The sequence below is a fragment of the Aulostomus chinensis genome, chromosome 13 (assembly GCF_037954235.1).
Source record: "Aulostomus chinensis isolate RoL2024-O1b breed Wild chromosome 13, RoL_Achi_v1.0, whole genome shotgun sequence".
NCBI classification, from domain to species: domain Eukaryota; kingdom Metazoa; phylum Chordata; class Actinopteri; order Syngnathiformes; family Aulostomidae; genus Aulostomus; species Aulostomus chinensis.
Window position 1 is genome coordinate 21,596,450 of NC_141332.1, and position 22,041 is coordinate 21,618,490.

The 22,041-nt window shown below is 42.7% G+C and overlaps 1 protein-coding gene across 3 annotated transcripts in view; it reads right to left on the minus strand.

Moving 5' to 3' along the window:
• Positions 1 to 13,094: 13,094 nt before the first annotated feature.
• rab28 (RAB28, member RAS oncogene family) overlaps positions 13,095 to 22,041 on the minus strand; it is a 30,838-nt gene continuing 21,891 nt past the window's right edge. The window contains exons 6-9 of one of the 3 annotated variants that reach the window (XM_086222079.1): positions 18,981 to 19,084; positions 18,807 to 18,884; positions 15,997 to 16,098; positions 13,095 to 15,135 (exon numbers count right to left, since the gene is read on the minus strand). In XM_086222079.1, the coding sequence (XP_086078205.1) occupies positions 16,003 to 16,098; positions 18,807 to 18,884; positions 18,981 to 19,084 (278 nt within the window). In that variant the 3' untranslated portion in view covers positions 13,095 to 15,135; positions 15,997 to 16,002. The remainder of the gene's footprint in view (positions 15,136 to 15,996; positions 16,099 to 18,806; positions 18,885 to 18,980; positions 19,085 to 22,041) is intronic. The other 2 variants (XM_086222082.1, XM_086222081.1) reach the window with 2 other exon arrangements.

The following is a 22,041-nucleotide window of genomic DNA, read 5'->3' on the forward strand; positions in this document are numbered from 1 at the left end:
TCAGAGAAACCAAACTGAACAACGGATTACACGAGCAAGAGGATATTTGAATAATGCCACCCAACGTTGAATCACACCAGAGCTTGAAAACACCTGACACCAGGGCCTTCTGCTTCGTGCCCCACTGGGGTCCAGGATTGAGTCTATTAAACAAACATTGGCACACAATAGCATCCAACCCCGAATATCATTGGAAAGTTTCCCAACGAATTGTTTATTAAAACATCCCGTCTCCCTCAGCTTGGTCGTCTGGCACATTTACTGAATTTCCACATGACAGCTGCCGGCAGTGCAATTTTATTGATTTATTTTTAAACAGAGCCAGGACTCGTGACCAGAATAGGAAAAGGAAAATCCTCAAAATCAAGGACTTTACTTCCTGCAACACAACAAACACGTTCGGAGACCCTGCAGGTTCACATGTAACAGTAAAATGACTTGGTCACCAACAGCCAGGATCTCAGAACATCAGAGTGCTAGAGCGCCTAACGGAACCCTGAATACTGAAGGTCCACTACTTGGTGACACCTGAAGCTGCTCCCCATCAGGGTCCTTTCCTTTCATTCAGAATTCGATCCAAATATGATCTCTTAAAATGTTGCACTGTAGTGTTGATTTGCTCAGGAGGTGCAGCATCTTTTGCACATTTCTCCTCGGGGGCTCTACATGAGGTTTCTGCAATTTTTTTCCTCACCAAGTCGAGGTTCTGAGGACAGGTGGTTGAACAGAGGTGCAAAGCCCCTGGAGGCAAATTCTAATTTTTGATTTTGAACTATTTACATAAAACCTGATGACAATATTCAATCTTTGAACTATGAGCGAGATGATTGATATCATTTTGAGCAACGTTGTCCTGTTCCTCCACCAGAGCGCAGGGACGAGCGGGTCAACATCTCTCTGGCGGTTGCCATCTGTCTGTGCAGAGATTATGTTCAAACCACACACTTCATCAGTTCTACCAGTAGCTGCTCTTATGTGTGCTACCAGATGCAGCAGATGAATGTTTTTTATCCAGAGCCAGAGCTGTGACGCGTCCATGCCGACGACTGGCTGTGGTGTCAACTGGAACCGTCTTCTAAGGAAGCTTATTGTTGTAAAACGAACATTTACAGCTGCAGCAATTTGAAGAATTGACATGCCAGCTTGCAACATGCCAATTTTCCTGTCCCTGATAACTTGTGATGTCACCGATCTGTGTGCACAGATGTCACCGTTCGAGACGTAGACTCTAATTGGCTGGTGTCAGCAAAGCAAGTGATCGAGGTTATCATGAACACCTGCTGGCAACTTTTCAGGTCTGATAGAGAGCAAAACATCACCAATTTTTTTATGGTGATCATACATTAATGACATTGGCAGCTTCCAGAGAGAGGAATAGACCCTTTGTAGTCTAATATCTGCCAGACTAAAGCGAACCACAGTGTTCTGGGTTGACTGGAACCAAAGCCCCATCAGATTCCCTCTGATGGGGTTAATTTCTTTCAGATGGTGAATTTGTTGTGTTGAAGAGGAAGGAGGAAGGCAGAAGAGATGATACAGACACGCCTCTTTACAGCATCCCTCCCCCCTCCACTTCTTTGAGCCGGGGGGGGGGGGGGGGCAGGATCAGTCACCAGACCCTGCAGATATTAATGACTCTTATTAAAATGGATATATTGTGTGTCATCAAATCCCCTGCTGCATGATTTAATTTCCACGCCCCCTGACATCCATGGTGGAAAACACACCTCTTGAACCTGTCAGAAAGGCTGTAAGTGGTGTTAAGTCCTGACACATGAACAAAGACATAGAATTTTTTTTTTTTTTTTTGCAGGCTCCATCACAGCGATAATGTTTCAGCTGACATTCTCCATCGACACACCTGAGACATGTGACTTTTGCGGGGGGGAGGATTATCTGTTATGGAGTTTGAAGAGGTTTGCATTGTGGGAGCTCAGGAGGATGAATAACCAAAGAGCCAGAGGGGGACGACCAGAACGCTCATCCAAATATAGGAATTAGTGACACAGCCAGGGGTTTGAAAGGCTGCAATTGGCTCATTTATGAATACGCGGTTTGGTTTCCAAATTTGACTCAATAATTCAGAGGATAATTGTTCCAGCTTAATTGACGGGCGAGCATAAAAGATTCAAGGTTCCCCTTAAGTGCAGCACATCAGGTGCCACTTATAATGATGACATATGGCTGTTTGTTGGGTGTCAGATGCAAAGGCTTTGTCATATTCACACTTCCCTCTTGTTAGGGAACAGATCAGGTTTTTCCTTCTCAGAGCGCTACATAGTTTCTCTTTTTCATACGCCAACTGTGACTGTGGTGAATTATTGAGACACCGCAAGCTGATGAAGTGCCAACCAGGGGTCCTCTGTCAGCGAACACGTCAAATGTTTTGTTTATTTTTTTTCTCCGAGCCAAATAAGCTTGATGGAGTGCTTGTACGGAAAATGTCTCGTGTTGCAGGCTGAACTAAGTGGAACATTTTGCTGCAAAATTCTAGATTACACGAGATCTCGACGTGTTTGGTTTGGTTTTGAGGGAAAGAGCTGCACCCAGCCTTGTGCTGCTGAGTAGAGGGAGGGGGAGAGAGAGAGAGAGAGAGAGAGAGAGAGAGAGAGAGAGAGAGAGAGAGAGAGAGAGAGAGAGAGAGAGAGACTACAAAAGTCGTCAAATATCGTGAGAAAAAAATCATCATGTGAATAAATTTCCAATACATATCATAAAACCATGAAATTGTGAAATGATTCAATAAATCTAAACCCCAAAAAAAAACAAAAACTCATGAAATAAAACTGTATGCCAAAACCAGGGTATGTTTTGTAATAATAAGAATTGTCTGCCAATGCAGTAAACCACCGATTTATGATGCCGGCATAGTGGTCCTGCGTTTGCTGACATAAAGACGAGGTCAGTGGCGGTGTTTCATCAGTTATTGTTCTTATCGAGCTGGACCTGCTCCTTCCTACTTGCACAACAGTTGAAGCTGTTAAGAACATCAACGGCTCACGTCAGTGCAACAGCACAGCTGATGTGTTTTTATGACTGATATTTCATGGCTGTAGGGGGGGGGGGGGGTCCTTTGGTCTTAAACATTTCTCCCTTCAGGATCCCATTTACTATTTGTCTCTTTCTGCAATTGTCCCACTGATCTAACATTGCTAATCAGTCATGGCGAATGTGACATCATCCATTTGTTTGAGGAAGGAAGGAAGGAAGGAATACTCTTTGGCAGGGGTGTCTCTTCGCTCCCCCCCCCCCCCCAACTTGGCTACTCATCATGCCACACAGCTGCAAGCTAGTGACATGGGGGCCCCCTGAGGGTCGCAGCAATCTCCTGTGCGTGGCTAAACCCAAATTTTAAGCCAGTCCTGTACTGTCCTGGTGGGCTAATGTAATCAGATCTACTTGGGGGGCCACTTAAAGCTCAGGGTCCGGTTCTCCTACTCTGGTGCAGCACCCCTGCTGCTTCGGATCTCAACCGGAGGCAGCCATCTCTGGACGAGTTCCCGGTGCTGATAAAGAGCCTTGGCCTTCACAGAGTATGAGTAGCGTTCAATACAGTTGAACACAGCAGGCCAACTGTAAATCACAGCAGTCAAGACCCTCTGTGGCTCAATAAATTAAATTAAAGCACAAAACTTCAATACAGTTCACCACAAATGTGTTTTTTTCCTGAACTTTTGCAGGAAAAAAAATTCCCAAACCCTTCACGCGGAGCAGAGTGTTCTTCATTAGCTTTACACCAAAAAAAAAAAAAAAAAGGTTTAATTAACATAATTGAGGCCGCGGCCATTTTCGATTTTTTTTTTTCATAATCACTAATGATCCGTTTAGCAGTGAAAAACACACACAACAGAGCTCGCTGATTTTCTTCTGAACTGCACATGAAAACTCCACATTGTATGAGTTAGTGGAGCGTGTACACACACCTAATGTCTTCCTGTGTTCAGCATTTTCTACATTTCCCGTCCCAAATTGCCTAATAATTTAAACACGCTTAAGTTGGCTCATTAGCTGTGGTTGAGGACTTGAGAGGGGGAAACACCTGTTCATTTACTTAATGAAGTAAAAAAAAAAAAAAGACTACCTCTGCTCTCTACATAAACCAAACATAACATTGTGATTTCAATGCATAAAAACCTTTAATGAAATTCCTCTATTATAAGTGTAAATATTAGCATTTATGCATTCGTTACAGTGGAGAAAGAAAGGACTGTAAATCATGCGTTCCCTCCCTTTGCCCTCCGACAGGAAAAATAATGAAGAGATTCATGAGGCCTGAAGCGACGCTGGAGTTCTGAATAAGAAAGTAAACATCCAACAGAAACCATTTGGATCGTATTAACGATATTTCCGTGTGTGCGTAGAGGAGAGTGGGACGCGGAGCTAGTGAGGAAAATGACAATTTGTAAAAGAAGCGAAAAGGAAAAAAAACATGAAAAATTGAAATGGGAAGAGGTACCGCCATGGGCTCCTTCCAGCACCGAACGGGCAGGTGCTCCTTGCTTACTCAGAGTCTGATTCATGTGAAGTCTCTGCAAATGTACTTTTTGAAATCTAGTTCCTGTCCACAAGTTCCCATCTGGAGGCAGTTCATTTTTAAACACCCAGTCGTCATGTGACCTCATAGGGGTATGAATTCAAGCAGTGCTTCTCTCTCTACTTCAGGTTAGATTCATATTTTTGTGCTGAATGATTTTAAATTTTTTTTTAACATTTAAAGTACTTGATTGTATGCAAACCAGCTGAGTCAGCTTTTGCCATTCCTCTTGCAGGAACTTGAGCAGAGGCCATCATGGCACAACATCTTCATTTCAAACTCCAAAGCCAAGACATTTGCAGAACTCTCAACTACTTCATGCATCAACCAATCAAAGTGCTTCCAGCATGTCAGGTGATGATGTAAAACCAATGCTGCATATTTACAAACGACTGATTTCAACCAGACAATGTGGCTGATCACCAAAAATGGATGGAAGAATAAAAGAGAGGATGATCTCTGGAGATCCTCCCAAGAAAGCTGTCGCTGTTTCCAGTTGCTAGTTCTTCAGCCACAGACATTTTTAGGTCATGATTTATTCTTCAGCGTGTATCAGTATGTATCAATAATCATTTATTCGCCATTATGAAGCTGAGAAGCCAGCGATGGAGGGAAAAAAAGTGTCCAAGTTAATTGACCAATGAGAAAAGTACAGAAATAAGGTGGAGATGAAGTCAAAGTAAGACTTCCAGGAGTGTGACAGATGATCACGTAGAGTGCGCGGGATTATTTGAATGCTTTGTGGAGCTGTCCAGCTACATGGAAATTAGGTTTCAAGCGATTTGCAGCCTGCAACTGTACAGTTGCTTGAAGGCGTCCCAGTGCGTAACACCAACTGAAGGGTTTACACCTCCACAATGTAACAGTAGAACTCAAAATGTGACAGGATTTTTCACCGAGGACTTACAGCCCCGGCCATTTATGATCGATGAAGAGGCGTCCTGGGCTCGGGCCACGCAGCGTCACTCTTTGCCATCTTCACCTGCGCCCTTTGCTCACACCTCTCTGAGCTGGAAACCCAAGACCACAGGCCACAAAAGGCTATGTAAAGCATCTCACCCTTCCCTCTCAGTATAGTAATTAACCCGCCTCTCACCTCCCTGTCCAGCAGCATCCACAGAACAGCCTGGCAATCACCAGACACTTCCCACAACAGCTTGCACACAGGAACCTGAGCCTCCTGGGTCTCTTTCTTCTTTTGTGACACTTTTCTCTGCACCACTTCTCTTTCCAAATTATGGCGCCCCGCCATACCTTGCACATAGAAAATGTCATCACATCCAGTAATGACTCCGTGTCTCAATTGAAACAGTTTGACAGATCGCTGTGAATTAGAAGCTTCTTATAAGGCATTTCATATGTCATAATATTGGACAGAGGGAAAAAAAAACGCTCTTGATGTGCAACTCAAGCAGCTGAAGTCAGTAAATCACAGGCTCCGCTGTGTCCATAGGACATTTTCTAAGTAAGAAAACATTAAACACTTATTGACATTTAGTGGACTTTGAATGCAGGTCAAGAAATGGAAATAGACTAAACAGCCAATAAAAGCATGAGTGGTTCTTTGGCGCAAGTCATGACAAAAGCAGCCCTTAAATCAGTCGTGAACAACACGGCCTTGTTCAGACAGTCTAGAAACGCCACGTCCAGCATGTTTGTAAGGGTGAACCTTTGGGGCAGTCCGGCACCTTTATTTCCATCAATAATTTCCTCTTCTTGGCTGATGACCTTCGAGCCCTCTGAACCGGCTGGTTTTGATTAACGGTACTGCGAACTATAAGTGAGACCTGCAGGGTCTGTGACGCTGTGATGGATACTCTGAAAAAAAAAATAAAAATCACACCATCCAGCTTTTCCACACTGCCCACATTGTGTTGGACAGAGAAGGGAATTCTAACGTCACCTCGCATTATATCAACGCTTTCGTCCTGCTCAATATGAGGTAGCTACTTTTTCCAACATACAATTTTTGTTACTGGTAGTCCAGCGAGAGAACATCGTCTGTTACCACCAAAGAAATGACCCAAGCACTGTCTCAGCACATTTCTTTCAAACATCTCAAGAAACATTCCTTGATTTAAACATTTAGGTGCTGTTATGTATCGTGCCAGTCCCACATTTGACTATATATTGTTGTTGGCTGTTCCAGCGGGGTGGTGCGCTGATTGGTGTCACAGTTCTTCAGCGAGAAGGCCTCGGCTCAATTCCCCTTGACAGCCAAAATCCACCCTGCTGAGGTGCCGTTCAGCAAGATATGGAATTCCTACCAGCTGCAGCTCTGAAGTGAACTTTAGGTGAGGTTAAACTGACATTAAACTTGGGACTACTCTTTCTGGAATGCACCGCAGTGTCACCCAGTATGGCACCGCTGCACATGTATGAACGAGACGTGTGAACACGTGTCTTGTTAGGTATGTAACACATACACATTTGTTTGCTGTTAATATTAAACTTTTTTTTTTTAATGAATCGGTGTGGTTGCCTTGTCACAATACCAAAACATTAAATGAGAAGACACAGCCCTTAACCTGAGGTTCTGAAAAAAAAAGGGAAAAAAAGCTTCAAATCTGATGAATAGACAATGAAACTCAAACAAAGAGGAAAAGAGAATATCCATAAAGAAACCAGGAGCTGGTTTTTAGAAAGGACAGGGCTGATAAATGGTTTGGAGCCATTCAAAGATCTAAACAGTGAGGCAGGGATCCCGACCTGCTACCTCTGCTACAGCTAATCAGTGCTGATGGTTTTTGTGCCTTGTGGTGGTGTGAGTGCTTTCACAGCTGAGCAATTCAGAAGCCATCAGTCACCAGACCTGCATGTCCGGTTCATGAATGGATGGGTAGAGGAGCTGAAAATGATCAAGCCAGCGAACAATGGCAGCACCGTCACTGCGGAGCCCAACCTGGTTTGAGTTACATGCGTTTGTTTAGTCCAGCTACATAAATGTACTCAAATTAAATTCATATACTTTAGATGGAGCAATAGATAGTGAATGATACCGAGATATAGATGCAACTGTGAGATTACACAAAACACAACAAAGAGGTCAGGCATACCGATCCAGCGCGGTGCTGGATAACCAATTAAACTGTGGCTGGGACACGGGTGAGCAGAGACCCAGAATTCAGATATTTTGAGAACTCGCACTTATCTGGTAGAAATTAGGAATGGGCACAATCAATCGATGACTGAGACTTTTGCCGATCACTTGAAATTCCATCGATCAAAAGGAGGCTGTGTTGAGTCGTGTGATTTCACTATGTTGGAGCAATAAGACATCCTACCATTAGGGGGCGATCTTGAACTAGTTTCGGTAAAAGGGTGAAGAAACAAACTCCGCTCCCTGCTAGCTGCTGCTGCCAAACACCAAGAGGTCACGCCACGTTCAGCATGGGATCATTTCGAAACAACGACTTCCTTTGAAACCGTCGCAGAGCTGCGTACAACAGTACGTAAGTGATGCACCACTTGAACCACACACACACACACCTGGTTAACACAAGTTTAAAGGAATTGAGTGGTTTCAACTTTAGGCATTTTGTATATATTCATATAAATAGAATAAATGAATAATTGATTGTTAATTTTCCCAACAATCAATGAAGCAAGTTTCTGGCACAGCATCTGTTCATGGACTGAAAGAATAGTGATGTTTCCACTGAGCCTGTAACCATTTAGCTATCAACACTGGAGGATGACACTAAAACTAATGCCACCTGTGAGTTTGCCGTTTACCCCTCCAGCTCCTTGCATGCTCAGCTGTACATCCGCACGTTCAGCCTCTCAAAAGTTTGGCAGCATTCTCATCCAAAGTAAACTGCCAAAAAAAAACAGATCTTTTTTTTCTTTTTTTTTTCGTTTGCTGAAAATATTTGCTTCATCGATCAAATCTGAACAAAAATTCATCGCCTTCATGTTTTTGTGACTGGCTTCGTTCACTTCACCTAAATGTAGCGTTTTATTTATTGTTCTTCTCCGTCTGTGAATAATGTCCGATCTCTAAGTTCCATGAAAGCCTCACTCCTCCTCCCGATGGAAATCATCACAAATGCATCGCCGTCGAAGCCGAGAATAAAAGGAGGTATTCGCTCGATTCCTGAAAAGTTGATGTTGTGGAGGTTCACTGGTGATGTGTACCCTTCGTGCACACCGTGAAGCGTGCCTGTACAGTGAGAGCTGGTGGAAAAATGTATTCTCCTGCACCTTTTGCTCTTTGGAGAAACAGGACAGAAAGACCAGTTTCCCCTCGTTTGAGAGGTCGTCTCAGACGGTTACACCTAAAAACAATTAATGGAAAACAATAAATAAATAAGCTTGTACTGTTTAACATGGTATCATGACACTAATGTTTCTCCACTGAGACCTGAGCGACTCACTTCCTCAGCTCCATACTGAATGAATTTTCCAGTCAAACGTGAACTCAAAGCTCCACTCAGTTGTAAGTGAATTTGGACATAATTTGAGTACAGAGTTTAACACAGATTAAGCAAACTACCACAAATCCAGAAGGGACATTCCCTCTGTGATTAGCACTAATGTTCAATTGCATTTGTCTTGGACCTTTGTTTCTCTGATGAAGAACTTATTTGATCTGTCAGCTTTACTTCCCCCAACTCCGGCGCTGCCAGAGAGGAAGGTCTTGCAACACTTTTACACAAACATGAATCTCACTCCACTTCTTTAATCACACAGCACCCCCCCCCTTTTTTTTTTTTTCAAAGTTCGACTGATCGAACCGCCATCCAGCCAACCCCAAACATTTGACCAAACCTATTCATCAGCTGACATCCTCCTCTCTGAAGGTTAACCATGTTAGCAACCAACCAGTATCCAGTTTGGATTAACAAGGATGAGCATAAAACCCCAGAAACTTTTTTTTTTTTTTTAAAATAACATGCATCCATCTCAGCCTGATGGGAGCACAGAAGTAACATCATGATTTGGACCTGAGCATGAAGGAAGCACAGCAACAGAAGAACAATCGCATTTTAACAGAACGCACATTGCAAACAAATGCACCAAAATTAACGAATTTAACTGTTCAACAATCGACCAAAACCAGAGGATACAAATAAATGCAGGCAGAAACCCATAAAGACATTAATTTATGGCAATAATGCTAACCTGAGCTAGCATACAAGCCAATGACTGCACAAATGTGAAGTCTCTGGGGAAGAAAATAGTGCATAACGGCCTCAAAGTTAGAAAAAAAAAGACAAAAAATGACCCACACAAGAAAAAGTAGCACAGCAGCCAAACACGGAATACTAGCTTAGCACAGCAGGTGAGTATTTACCTTTAACGACGAACAGCTGGAATCCCGGCGGGAGGCGGAGTGATCCCACAGCCAATGGACGAAACCTCCTCTCCCCGCTAGCATGATTGTATGGCATCCAGCTGACAAGCTACTGCTACTATTCATTCCTTCATAAATTCATCCAAAACTCCAAAAAGTGTCGGGTCCATGTGATATTTTTAAAGCGTGCTTATTCGCGCAGTAAAACGCCAGGTTGACACTTTAGGTACTTCCGCCTTCTTTCGTGCACGGCTGTGGTTGATGGAGACAGCAACTGGTAGAAGGTGATTGGCTGATGTATCGGGCTGACGTAGCTCTTGCTTGAGATCACCTTTTTGTTCGTTCGTTCGTTTGTTTGTTTGTTTGTTTGTTTCCGTTCGTTTATTAAAAAAATAATAACAACATACAGGAAGAAATACATAAATGACAAAATAAATCAATCAACATTGAAAAAAGCAAAATCTATTAAAATACATTTTCTTCAGAACATTTTCAAGCTTTGTATTTAAATATAGGTTGTCATCCAAAACAGAATGTAGAAATACAAACGTTTTTATTCGGCACGTCGTGGGTCAATGAGTTGTGACACCCAAACAGAACCTTTCAGCTCTCTGCTGAAGACCACTGACATGATGATGTCAGGGAGTTTTATCTTAACAGAGGATATCCTGTATGGCACACATGATCTACACAGACCTGCGAGAAAGACGTCTCACTTATTAGCACCGAAAAGGCCAATTTCATTCATCATCTGCTTCATAACAGCTTTTGGCCCTTCTCCAGAGTAGCGTCCCTGCACACTATTTGATGTCTAAAATGATGAGTTCTGACCGGAATGACCAGGCGTCCCGATTCCTCACGGCCGGAATGCCGCCAAGGTTTCCCTAACAACTTCAAACTGAGTCTATTCACTCGCAACCTTTTGAATAAGCGAAGCCAAACAGGTGACGTAAACAAACAAGGCTCAGCTTCAGTGTTGTTGTCTTTTCTGGGCTGCGGTGCTAAATGCCAGCAGCAGAAAAGAGACTTCTTCTTCAGATTTCTTCGAGGGAGTGTGCAGCCCCCTTTGCATGATTGTAAATCCTGCTCGGAACTTTTTTATTTATATTCAATTTTTTAAATAGTTTATCTTACAACAACTGATTTATGAGGGGTTTTGTTAGACTGAAGCCCATAAAACCCCAGTAGGCAGATTGTTGCTTTGTTACAGTTCCTCTCAACTCTACATCTCAAACCTGATACAAGAGCTCTTCAGTTTAAGTGCTATTCATTACAGTCCACTGAAAATAGCACTCATCCATGCCCTCCAAAGACAGAGAGACTTTCAGTTTTCTGTCCCCATGCCTCTCTCTCAGAATCTGTGTTTTTACTGGCAGGTCTTCTTACCAGACCAACATACTATAAATATGACCTCTCTAAATGCCCACATCCTTGCCCCTAAAATAAATCATGTGCTTTTCAGCTGAAACAAACACATGGCACCTACCAAGAGTCCTTCTACCTTCACAAGCCGTCATCTGTAAATGAGACTACCAGAGATCGCAATCTACTAGATTACGTACATGCTTGCACACTTCGCACCAGACAACATCGAGAGGACAGCGATGGTCTGATTCACCCTGGGAACTGAGCGCTGCTGGCTCACCTCAGGCCTCTGACAGGCTGGATACCAGCGCAGGCCCTGCATTACTTTGCCTGTCACTCCTCTAGCTGCTGGCTGGCTTGCTGCACTGTAGCAGAGAATAGAAGCCAGTGTGGGGACCAGGGGGACTGGAGCTCATCAGAGGAGTTGACTCAGTCCTGCCTAGTCCCTCCATGCTGCGGGTCTGGCACTCTGTACAGGTGGAAAACGGAAGAGGGTGAGTGGGTAATCATAAGGGTGTTGGCCCAGTTCTGCCCACATGAGAAAAAAAAAAATAGTCCCACAACTATGGGCTTCTCACCAAGTTTGTTGTGTGTGAATTTTCAAGACTAGTAAAGCTATAGCGATGAGAAACACAGGCGAGGAGGACGAGGAACAGAGGAAATACAAGCAAGGAGAACAGGAGGAGACTTTGAGAGAGAAGAGGTGTTTTGGTTCCCGTGGACCAAGGCTTATTCTGAGACTACAAGTAGTGAGCAAATTTAATGTGGTTGACTAAATATTAACAAACACTTGGTCCAGTTTGTTTACTTGCTTACTTCTGCATCTCTGCTGGTATGTGTGACCAATTGGAGAGTGAGCAAACACACAAAATAAATCACATAAAGCTTGTGAAGAAACATTTTGCAGTAAGCCACCCTTGACTTTTGCCAATCTGTCAAAAGTCTCACCCGTCACCGGCATTATTCCTGTGGTGATATTCTTTGCTTCCGTCTTTAGAGAAATGTTGTGAATGTCTACGTTGGAAATGAGCTGCAGTTGTTTTCTTTCCAAAAACACCTGTCTAAACAGCAGCAAAGCCAAGGGCAAGTCTCGCCTGTCAGCGCCGGTGACAGCTCTCGACAAAAATTCAGCCGAGACAATTCCTAAGACGTCCACTCAAGCGAGACAATGCACGTGTGGTAGAATGACCCCAGCTGGGCTGCACCACTGCGTGGAGCTGCTCTCTGTCCGACAGTGACACTGAACAACACCTGGACGGAGAGATTCCCGTAAAGGTACTGCTCTTTGTTTTATTTGTCTGTGGATTCAAACAAGCTTGATCCACTGGGGGGTTTCAGTGACATTGACTCAGCAAAAAAACAAAAAAAAAAGGTGCTCGTAATGGCCAAACCCAAAACCTCTTACAGCTGTGTGACAACAACAAAAGGCCAGATTATTTTAAGTGATTAATTAATGCAGCTTACAACCATTTATAAAGCTGTTTGTATCATCTGTCCAGAGTGGATTTAGGGGATGTTTCAGGGAAGATTTACTGAACAAAGACCAGGTGGCTCATTAGCTACCAGAGACTTAGCTTAGTCTGTATAGAGGGGGATCTCTGGGGTGGTCAAGTTTCAGTCCTTATGCTTAAATTTCAACACATGGATCCTTAATCTGTAATGCCCTCATCAGCCATGCTCATATGAGCACCTCCAGGGCCTGTTTCCAGTGTTAGCGTAGAAGTCTGTGCCATCATTGAGTGAGAAATTACAGCGTAACTAAAGCCTCCATACTGGCAGCCATGCAGCTGACGGTGGTAAAGAAAAGGCCCGCACGCACACACGGCTTCGATGGGATTCATCTCCTATCTAGATTCCATTGATGTCGCACCATTAATATCTGAAATAAATTATTCAGTCTCACACGTCATTTACTTTCCATGTATCAATTTTATTTATAAACACAAACACAGATCGCTGTGTGATGTCACCTACACATTCACCCACTGTACACCGCTAACATTTTATTTACATCTATATATAACTGAGCACTCTGAAGATTTCTGATCCATCAATCAGGGGTTTGAAATGGAGCTTTTATTGTACAAATGTTTCACACATTTTAATTTTTCAGTAGGTAGGTCAGTGGACACCAAAGTAAATCCCATCATGTACAATCATATATAAACTTTTTTTTTCATTAAAAAATGGCTTGAACAATAGGACAGGACCCTCCAACAATACAGGGACAGTAAGACGACTGTCGTGTCAGAGGGATTCAAACCTCTGTTCTACGACACACAGATGAATAAGGCTACGTTAACACTTCTAACAAACTGGAGTTTTCCCTCTCAGCTTCCTGAGGCAAATTCTCCCAACTGTAACACCACACTGGTCTCCATCTCAGGGATCCCTGGCAGAAATGTGGAAATATTAACCTAAATTATTCAGTTGACTCCAAATACTTTGAGATATGTGGATAATTTGTCCATAACCTAAAAAATATAAAATATAAATCTACAGTGAGATAGTAAAATTACACATTTAACGTCACAGCACTGCTACTGCGAGCCCCTAGTTGGCAAATAGAAAACTGAATTTCTGAGAAGCACCACAGATGCTGAATTACACCTCCTTTATGCCTCTTATCCAGAATCCACGCTGCTGTTCTAGGGATGGAGACGGACTCTGAAGGTGATTATGTTGTTGTTGGAAACAGTAAAATTTTTTGTATCAGTCATGAAACAGAATGTCTACAAGCAATGGCAGAGAAAAATATATTCAAGGTATTTTCAGTTGCTGGAGTACCTGAATTATCTTTTTCTCCAACAACCAGCTTCATACCAGAGGTCTTCATGGGTTCATGCAAACCAGAGGACCCAAGACTCGACGCAGGTCCACATTTTATATGGTCTGATCCCATTGTTTTACAGATTTTTAACAGTTTGTGTAATACCCCAGTGGATCTTTGAAGACCCGACTGTGACAGCACTGATGGGACAGAGAGTGGAGGCGAGACCCGTCTATAAAGCACGATAGGAAAATGGTTATTCCAGCGTTAGTAGCTGTGGCATCACATGAGCCATTGTTATCATTCAAAAGGCCAAAGAGCTGAAGTGGATTAGCAATGTACTTTGATCTGAGAGAGAAATAACAGAAAATTCTGGACCAACTTTCTTGGAAAAGGTGATGGATTCTATGCATCATGGCGAGGCACAGGGGAGAAGGCTCCTAGCATGAGCTTAGATTTGGGCTTCAGGGTTAAAAAAAAAAAATCAATAGCAATTAATATGAATAGAATGATAATGGTTCAAGACATTTTCTTTAGTTTTAAGACGAAGGACATCTCTGCAGCACCACAGTATTTAATTCAAAAAGGTACTCTGACACACAGCTAGCCTGACACAAATATCCATCCTTTCTCAGCCCAACAAGGGTCCCATGTTTCAAATAACATATGAGTGAACGCATCTGAGTCTTGGGGTCTGGGCACTGGACTGGACCCGTGAAAACCTCTTCTTCATCCTAACACAGGTTTCAAATAATCACAGAAAGAATCTATCACATGTAAGATGACTCAGAAATAAAAGGATAGCTGCATGTAAACTTGAAAAAAAATTTTAAAAAAAATTCGATGTTCATTTTCATTTTTGGTAAACCGCCACTGACTTGAAACCACAGTCTGTTCTTCATCTCACCCACACAACTGACACACACGCATACAGACGGCACAGTTCATCCAGTCACCTTGGAAAAATAAAAGGAATACTGACTGAAGACAACTTCACATCGTGTGTGTGTGTGTGTGTGTGTGTGTGTGTGTGTGTGCGCGCGCGCGCGGGCACGTATGTGTGTGTGTTGGAGGGAGTCACTGCACCACACACATGGAGCTGCGAGGGGGGTTGACTGTCCTGGCCACGGTGTCCTGACAGTAGTTTACAATGTCTGCTTTCACCACCAGCTGAAAAGAGGCAGACAGACAGGTAAAGGCACATTCACACAACCAATAATTCATAATACACACACATATATATATATATATATATATATATATATATATATATTTAAGAAAAAAAAGTCAAGAGATCTCAGCAACACTGGCTTAGGAGGCTGATACTAATATGAGGATTCAATTCAGACAAGCAGGCATTAATGCAAATTCCCAGACGGCAGGAAATGTTCCCACGAGACTGGTATCAAGTTCGAAACATGAAAAAGAAAAGGTTTTAACCCTAACATTTAGAGAACGTTTTGAGATTGCTCCCATGAGCTTAACTGTTCCATAATCTGCTGCTTCAACCTTATTAGTATTTAGAGAACGTATTTACAATTTTTTTTAGAGCTTGTTTTTCCCCCCTGAAAAAGAAAGGGAACCATTTTTTGCCAGCCTCCTCCCAGATACCCCAAGGCCAAAGGACATCAAGCTCAAGCCGTGATCAAGTCCTAATTGTTAAAAACCATCGAGAAGGTTTTGTCACTCGAACACATACAGATTCACATTGTTGAGGTAGTTACAATAATTTGGTAGTAGCACTACAACATGGGAAGTTTGATCAGGTTCTATGGGTTTCTACTTTTTCTAAAGTTCTAAGCTGAACCACAGGAACTAAACACTTCTACACAGCCACTGTATTTGCTTTTTAACAGCGAAGTCTTGCCAAATATCGTCTAATTTCTGGTGAATATTTTCACTTAATGTAGGACAAAATAGCTTAACAAGTAGAACCACAGAAAGGTCAACAGGTTAGAAATTAAACAAAAATACTTGGTAAGACTTTAATTTTTGCAGGGTGACGGGTTTAGTTAATGAGTGGAAACATACTTCCACCTATTGAACAGAACATATTTTGCTTTTTTGGACGTTCTCTTGTCTAATTGGGCCTTCATCCTGTGGGTAGTCCACCAGCTCTGCCTTCACGATCCTCTGAGCAGGTACAACACATCAGACCAGTGCAGCCATGGAGGAAAGCAAGAAAACAAGACATGAGAGAGAATGTTGAGAGTCAAGAATGATGAGGAGCAAAGCCAGAGAGTGTGGGGGTGAGAGGCGTGATGGGTAGGCAAGGGTTGTAGTGGGGTAGAAATGTGTGAACGGAGAAATGTGAGAAACAATAAAACATGACCAACTGCACAGGTAGATCACATAGATGCCTTTAAAAATTCATTATGAAATCAGAAGGAGTCGTTAGAAAAGACACAAAAAGACGCTGAAACTTGTGGAAGGAAAAATAACAATTATGTTTTCTTTTCTTTTTTTTTTAAAGTGATATTGGTTTTGTTGTGTCCAAATTATCACCTGGAAAAGCAATTGCATAAACAAATGCTATCATTAATCTATTTGCTTGGTTATCAAGAAAAATGTGAACCAATCACTAACTTTGAAAAGCGTATTTCTCAATTCAAATATAAAAAACTTTAAGTAGCATTAAAAAAATTCAAAAACATGAGCAGTACCGTTCAAATTAACAATGTCTGACAACACACTTCGTTGAATCTTATAAAAATGCCACTATTTGTTAAAGTTCAGACATAAGATTGCACATGGTGGAAAGTCAAGTTCACGGTAGCCAACATGTGATCGTAACAGTGCTACAGGCTGCTGGTTTCTGTGCTATGTCACCACCGAGGAGCCGACCACATGGCTAAATACGAGGTATCTGGTTGGCTGTCTGATTAACGAGCTGCTGAAACCTGGTGTCAAAGTCAGTGACTGATCCGTGTCCCTGCTATCTGATCTAGAAGACACAGCAGCATGACGGAGAGGGCTGCCAGGCAGATATAATACTGTCAGGGGTGGTGACCCTCATGTTCAGCTCTCTAAACCTGACAGCTGATAATAAGGCTTCACTGGCCCCTTAGACCTGAGCCATGACCTGCTCAAAGCCTCAACTCACAATCCATGACACATTACCAACATTTTTACAAAAGACTGTTGGAGAACCTAATACAGCAGTTTTTTTCTGAAATATTTGGAATGTACTGAGAACATTTTACAAAGATGCAGCATCAAGTCTTCAAAACTTCTCCAAAATGTACATTGTTTTTGCTGACGAAACAGTGAGCGGAGTGCTATTTCATCCTGTATTTAGCTAGAAAAGCAGGAGGCAAAAAGTGACTTAAATGTCAGACACTGATTGGTGTTACTACTGAAGACAGGGGAACGCACAGAAGAGCTGATTCTGACACACCTGCTAATTGGAAAAATACATAACGTTATCATAGCGCAGCAGCTTGGAAATCAAGGCCACGCAGTTAGTTAATGTGCAGTGATTTAAAAAATCAAACAAGCAACGCTAGAAAAACACTGTCACTCTCATTCAGCCGCCATACGATGAAAATGGAGAAATATGAGGATCTCACCCGCTCTATTCAAACAGTAGAACTGATGCAGCAGCAGAATTTCATAGAGCTTCAATTGTTTATCGACACAAAAAATCATAAGTGCTTGCAATCATAGATTTGCATTCCACAAAAATATATTGATCAGTCTAAAACAGCAATTAGGCCCCTCAGAAAATAATGACATGTGGCAAGCAGATAAAATTGAACTCACTCGCTCACTGTTTTTTCTTCGTTTTTCATATGCACTTTAACCAGTCTACAAACAGTAATTTCACCCTAATGAGGCATGACGACCACCACAGCAGGGTGGTTATTACACTATTCTTTCCATGAAACTGAATCAAAACTTCATCTATCTACAAATCAATGTAAAAACCACATTGTCCAGTCAAGTTTCGTCTCTTTAAGTCACCAGTTTCATTGAAGAGCAAACAGGATACTGCCTCTCAGCCTGCTTGATTATCCTGGATTAAAGCACTTTGTGTTCCTGACAGAGCTATCAGGGGAGAGGAAGGCGAGTCAACTGGATGGACAGCTCCATTAATTGGTGGTTATTTTCAGTTTGTCTGCGGCAGTGTTGGTGATTGGAGAGAGGCTTGAGAATTCGGCCAGTCCTTCCATTACATGCTCTCCCCTCTCTAGAGGTCCTGACCTCTCTGCAGCCCCCAACTCATCAACCACTACCCAGCCAGTGTGGCTCCAACCGGTCATATCAGACCCAGGATTAATGTCTGTGTGGGAGGTGACCCCGTAAATGCTACAGCTGTCGCATTTGGGCACCTTGGTCTGATTGGCAGGGAGAAACCCTATTTTAGTCCGAAACGGTGGAAGATAAACCTAATAAATCAGGCAACTAAACTAACCTTCTCACCCCTGCGACTGTCTACCTTTAACCCCGGACTTCACGCGTTAATGCGGTCAATGTGGGTCTATTTACAGATGGGCATCACTGGAAGGTAGACCATCACAGGAAGAAGACGTAACAAACTCATGTTTACACAACAAAAGGTCCCTTACAGTGTGTGGTGACCTCTGCTAACCTTACACACTCCCTATGACCTCCACTAAGTTCAGGCGTAACATTAAGTATTATGTTAGGAGAAACAAACCAGAGAACCAGCCTCTTCCACTCGTTTACCAAACATTTGCAGATGTAGAGGAAGAGAAGAGGGGGAAAAAAAGACACATTTCCTATCAAAAATAGGACAAATAAGCTAGGTAGGTTTTCATTTAGGAAACAGCTGTAAACATGTTTTGGTGAAATGTAAAGAAAAGACCACGATGGCTCACCTGGGACTGCTCTATCTCTGCTTTGTTGAGCTTCACACCGAGAATCTCAGCAGCAACTCTCTGAAAACAAAGGTACACCTAAAGAAAGCAGGGGGGGAAAAACTTAAATCAGGTTGAGCTTTGTCACATAGTTCAAAACTATCATTGTGACTACTTGAGTCAGCTGATACGAACCGAGTCGCCTGTTTTTGCTGACACAAACTGACTGATGAGGCCGTTCTCTTGGCAGAAGCGCTGGTGTTTGTCAGCCTTCACTGTCCTCATGTGCTCCAGGTCGACTGCGGACGAAACACAGCGTGACGTGTGAGAAAACTTACAAAGATAGATGGAGAGATTTATACAGTGGTTATACAGCACTCTCTCGGGGTTAACTATCACATATCTGAACATAAACACAAAAGATAACTGTTTACACGAGAGGAGATGGAATGGGTCTGTCTACTGTGCATGTCACTCACATAAAGGCTTGTTCAAACAAAGCACAAGTCAATTGTTATGTTGCTTTCAAATCCAGCTACAACCATCAACTGTGTTTTAACCAAGAAGTAATTTCAGGAAGTTTGAGTGGAAATGATCAATTTAGTGCCCCTGAGCTTCAATTCCCAGCTGGTATTTATGCTCAATGTGACACATTCCATAGTGTAAGGCTAGTACAGTTGCACCCTGAAGCCATGAACCTCAATATGACCTGAAACCAGCACAGCTGTGGAGAAAGAAACAATAAGTGGATGAAGACTTCAGGCTAAACTCAGTGAAAGCGCAGATGGAGAAAACACTTTGACTTATGAGTGTCCCAGCCTTTAAGGTGGGCACACAGGCCCAAGAAATGGGACTGTCACCTTCATGCTGATTTACTGGGAGCATATAATGACAGCGCCTTCCTTTTTAACTATTGTGGTGCCGCTCCCTGTGCATTTGACTCCTGCGCAATGATACCTGGTGCTTTGCTTCTCTCGCTCCTTACTATGGGGTCATGCTGGGGTCGATGAGGAAGGTCACCTGGGGGTCTTACTGCTGAAAGCAATAGCTTCATTCTTTATTTCTGGCTTTGTGCAGAAAGGTAGCCACACCCAGTATCTGGTGCATACATGTCTATGGTACCTGAAGGAGGTCAGGCTACTGTACGGTGTTGCATTTCTCTCTTCCCCCCGAGTTTTACTCTTTGTGTGAAGTTTCATTGAGCTCATCAAGGATTTACCCTGTTCTCATGCCCCTTAGTGTGTGTGTGTGTGTGTGTGTGTGAGTGAGTGAGAGAGAGAAACGGAGAAACTGAAGGGAGAGCAAGTACGACAGGTTATGACACAAACGTTGTAAGCCACGCTATAAAGACAACAAATTAATTTGATAAGAATCATATCATTTTTATCTATGCTGTATATTACCTCGATCAGGGATGTGTAAGCACCAACAACTTTTCAGGGCTATGACACTTACACCTGCTCAGTCCAGTACTGAATGTCACGCCTGTACATAAACACAGCGGTCCCCGTGGGATTCAGCGGGTTATTCATTCCAGTCATTAACACTGGAGGTACCCAGCATAATACTAGATGTAAACACTGCTAATCCTTTGTATCCTGCACACTTGTGAAATGTTATCAATCAAATGTCACAGTCAGATTAGCCAACATTAACATGGTGGATGAGGAGAAACAACAGTAGAGCGGAGGTGGTGGTTTCTGAGGCTTCAGCTCTAAAACTTTTCTCAAAAGCCCTGAATCTCTGAGGTAAGTAAAATAACCTTTTTCCATTCTCCTCACTCCCTTTGATTAGAAGGCCAAGTCAATGGATGCACATGCAGGGCAGTGGGGTACTCAGTTCAACTGGGCTCAACTTTCATCGTGCTAAACTGTAATTCCTCAAAACAGTGTGCTGAACCCAGTAGCGAGTCCTGAGCGAATCCCATCAGCACAGCCTCAGCAGGCCCGAGAGTGAAACAAGCGAACACAGCAGATTGGGTGCGTGAGCTGACGACTTTTTTCACACGTGAGAGTGAAGACAAGATAACAGGAGGAGAGCTTTGGTGCAGGACAGGAAACAGGATAAGAGAGGGCGAAATGATGAGGGGGGGAGTGCAAAATTGAAGAAGAGGGGAAGGAGGCAAGAGGGAGAAATATGAAAAATGTGGAGAAAGTCGGGAGAGAATTACTGAGAGCACACCAGAAATGGAGAAGAGAGATAGAGGAGAGGAAAAACAATGTTTGGATCCTCACTTCCCCCAGTGACCATGTTGAAGTATCCTTGAGCAAGATACTGAGCCCCTAATTGCTCCTGATGGCCCTGCAACAGACTGGTGACCCCTCCAGGGTGAACCTCAACTCTCGCACAATGTCAGCTGGGATAGGCTCCAGCTCCCCACGACCCTTAACGGATAAGTGGTCTAGAAAATGGATGAATGGATGGGAAAATTACGTGAAGATGAAGACAGGAAAGAAGGAATGCAGAGGAAGCTAAAAAGGGACGAGATGAACATGTTGAGAAGAAGTGAAGCACCAGATGTACAAGAATAAGATGTCATGCAATCAATCTTAATATTAGCATCCTAAATTTATGATGAGCTATTTGATCATAGTAATACATTTCAGAGTATATTTCCAGGGGCTAAATGAATAGGCTCTGAGCTGAGTGACAGCTCACAAGAGGAAAAGAAGTGATAAGAAGAATAGAAAGAGATAATCTGCGGTATGTTGTTTTTTACACACTGCTTCCAAAAGAAATTGTATATAATTTAACGAAATGCTCTTCTTTTGGCCCAAGAATCTAATCAGACTACAGAAGTCCACGTTAGTTTGGCAGTGATGTAGATCCTAAATATGAGATTAGAACAGCCCAGATTATCGTGGGATAGATTCAGACGCTCCATAGGTTTTGGCTAAGCCCCAAATGTTTACACTGTCTGGCTCCATCCTGAGAAGCAGTCAAAAAGTGGTGCTTTACAGTAGGGGGGAAAAAAAAACATGTACAAGTGAGCTTATGAATCCTGCTAATGGTGTTGTGCATCAAACATCTCCCGGTCAAGTCAGAGATAATATGATCAAATCAGGGCAATCATTTCCTCTCAAATTCAAAAAAAAAAAAAAATCACATTACACCAGTTTCTGAAATGTGTCAACTGGCTTCTTTTCAGATCAAATGAATAAACATGTACTTTTAAATTGAAGGTTTTTGGAGCTGTTAATTATTTTATCGACAGACTAAAGTAATAGAAAAAAAATATCAGTGGACTTAAAGGAAA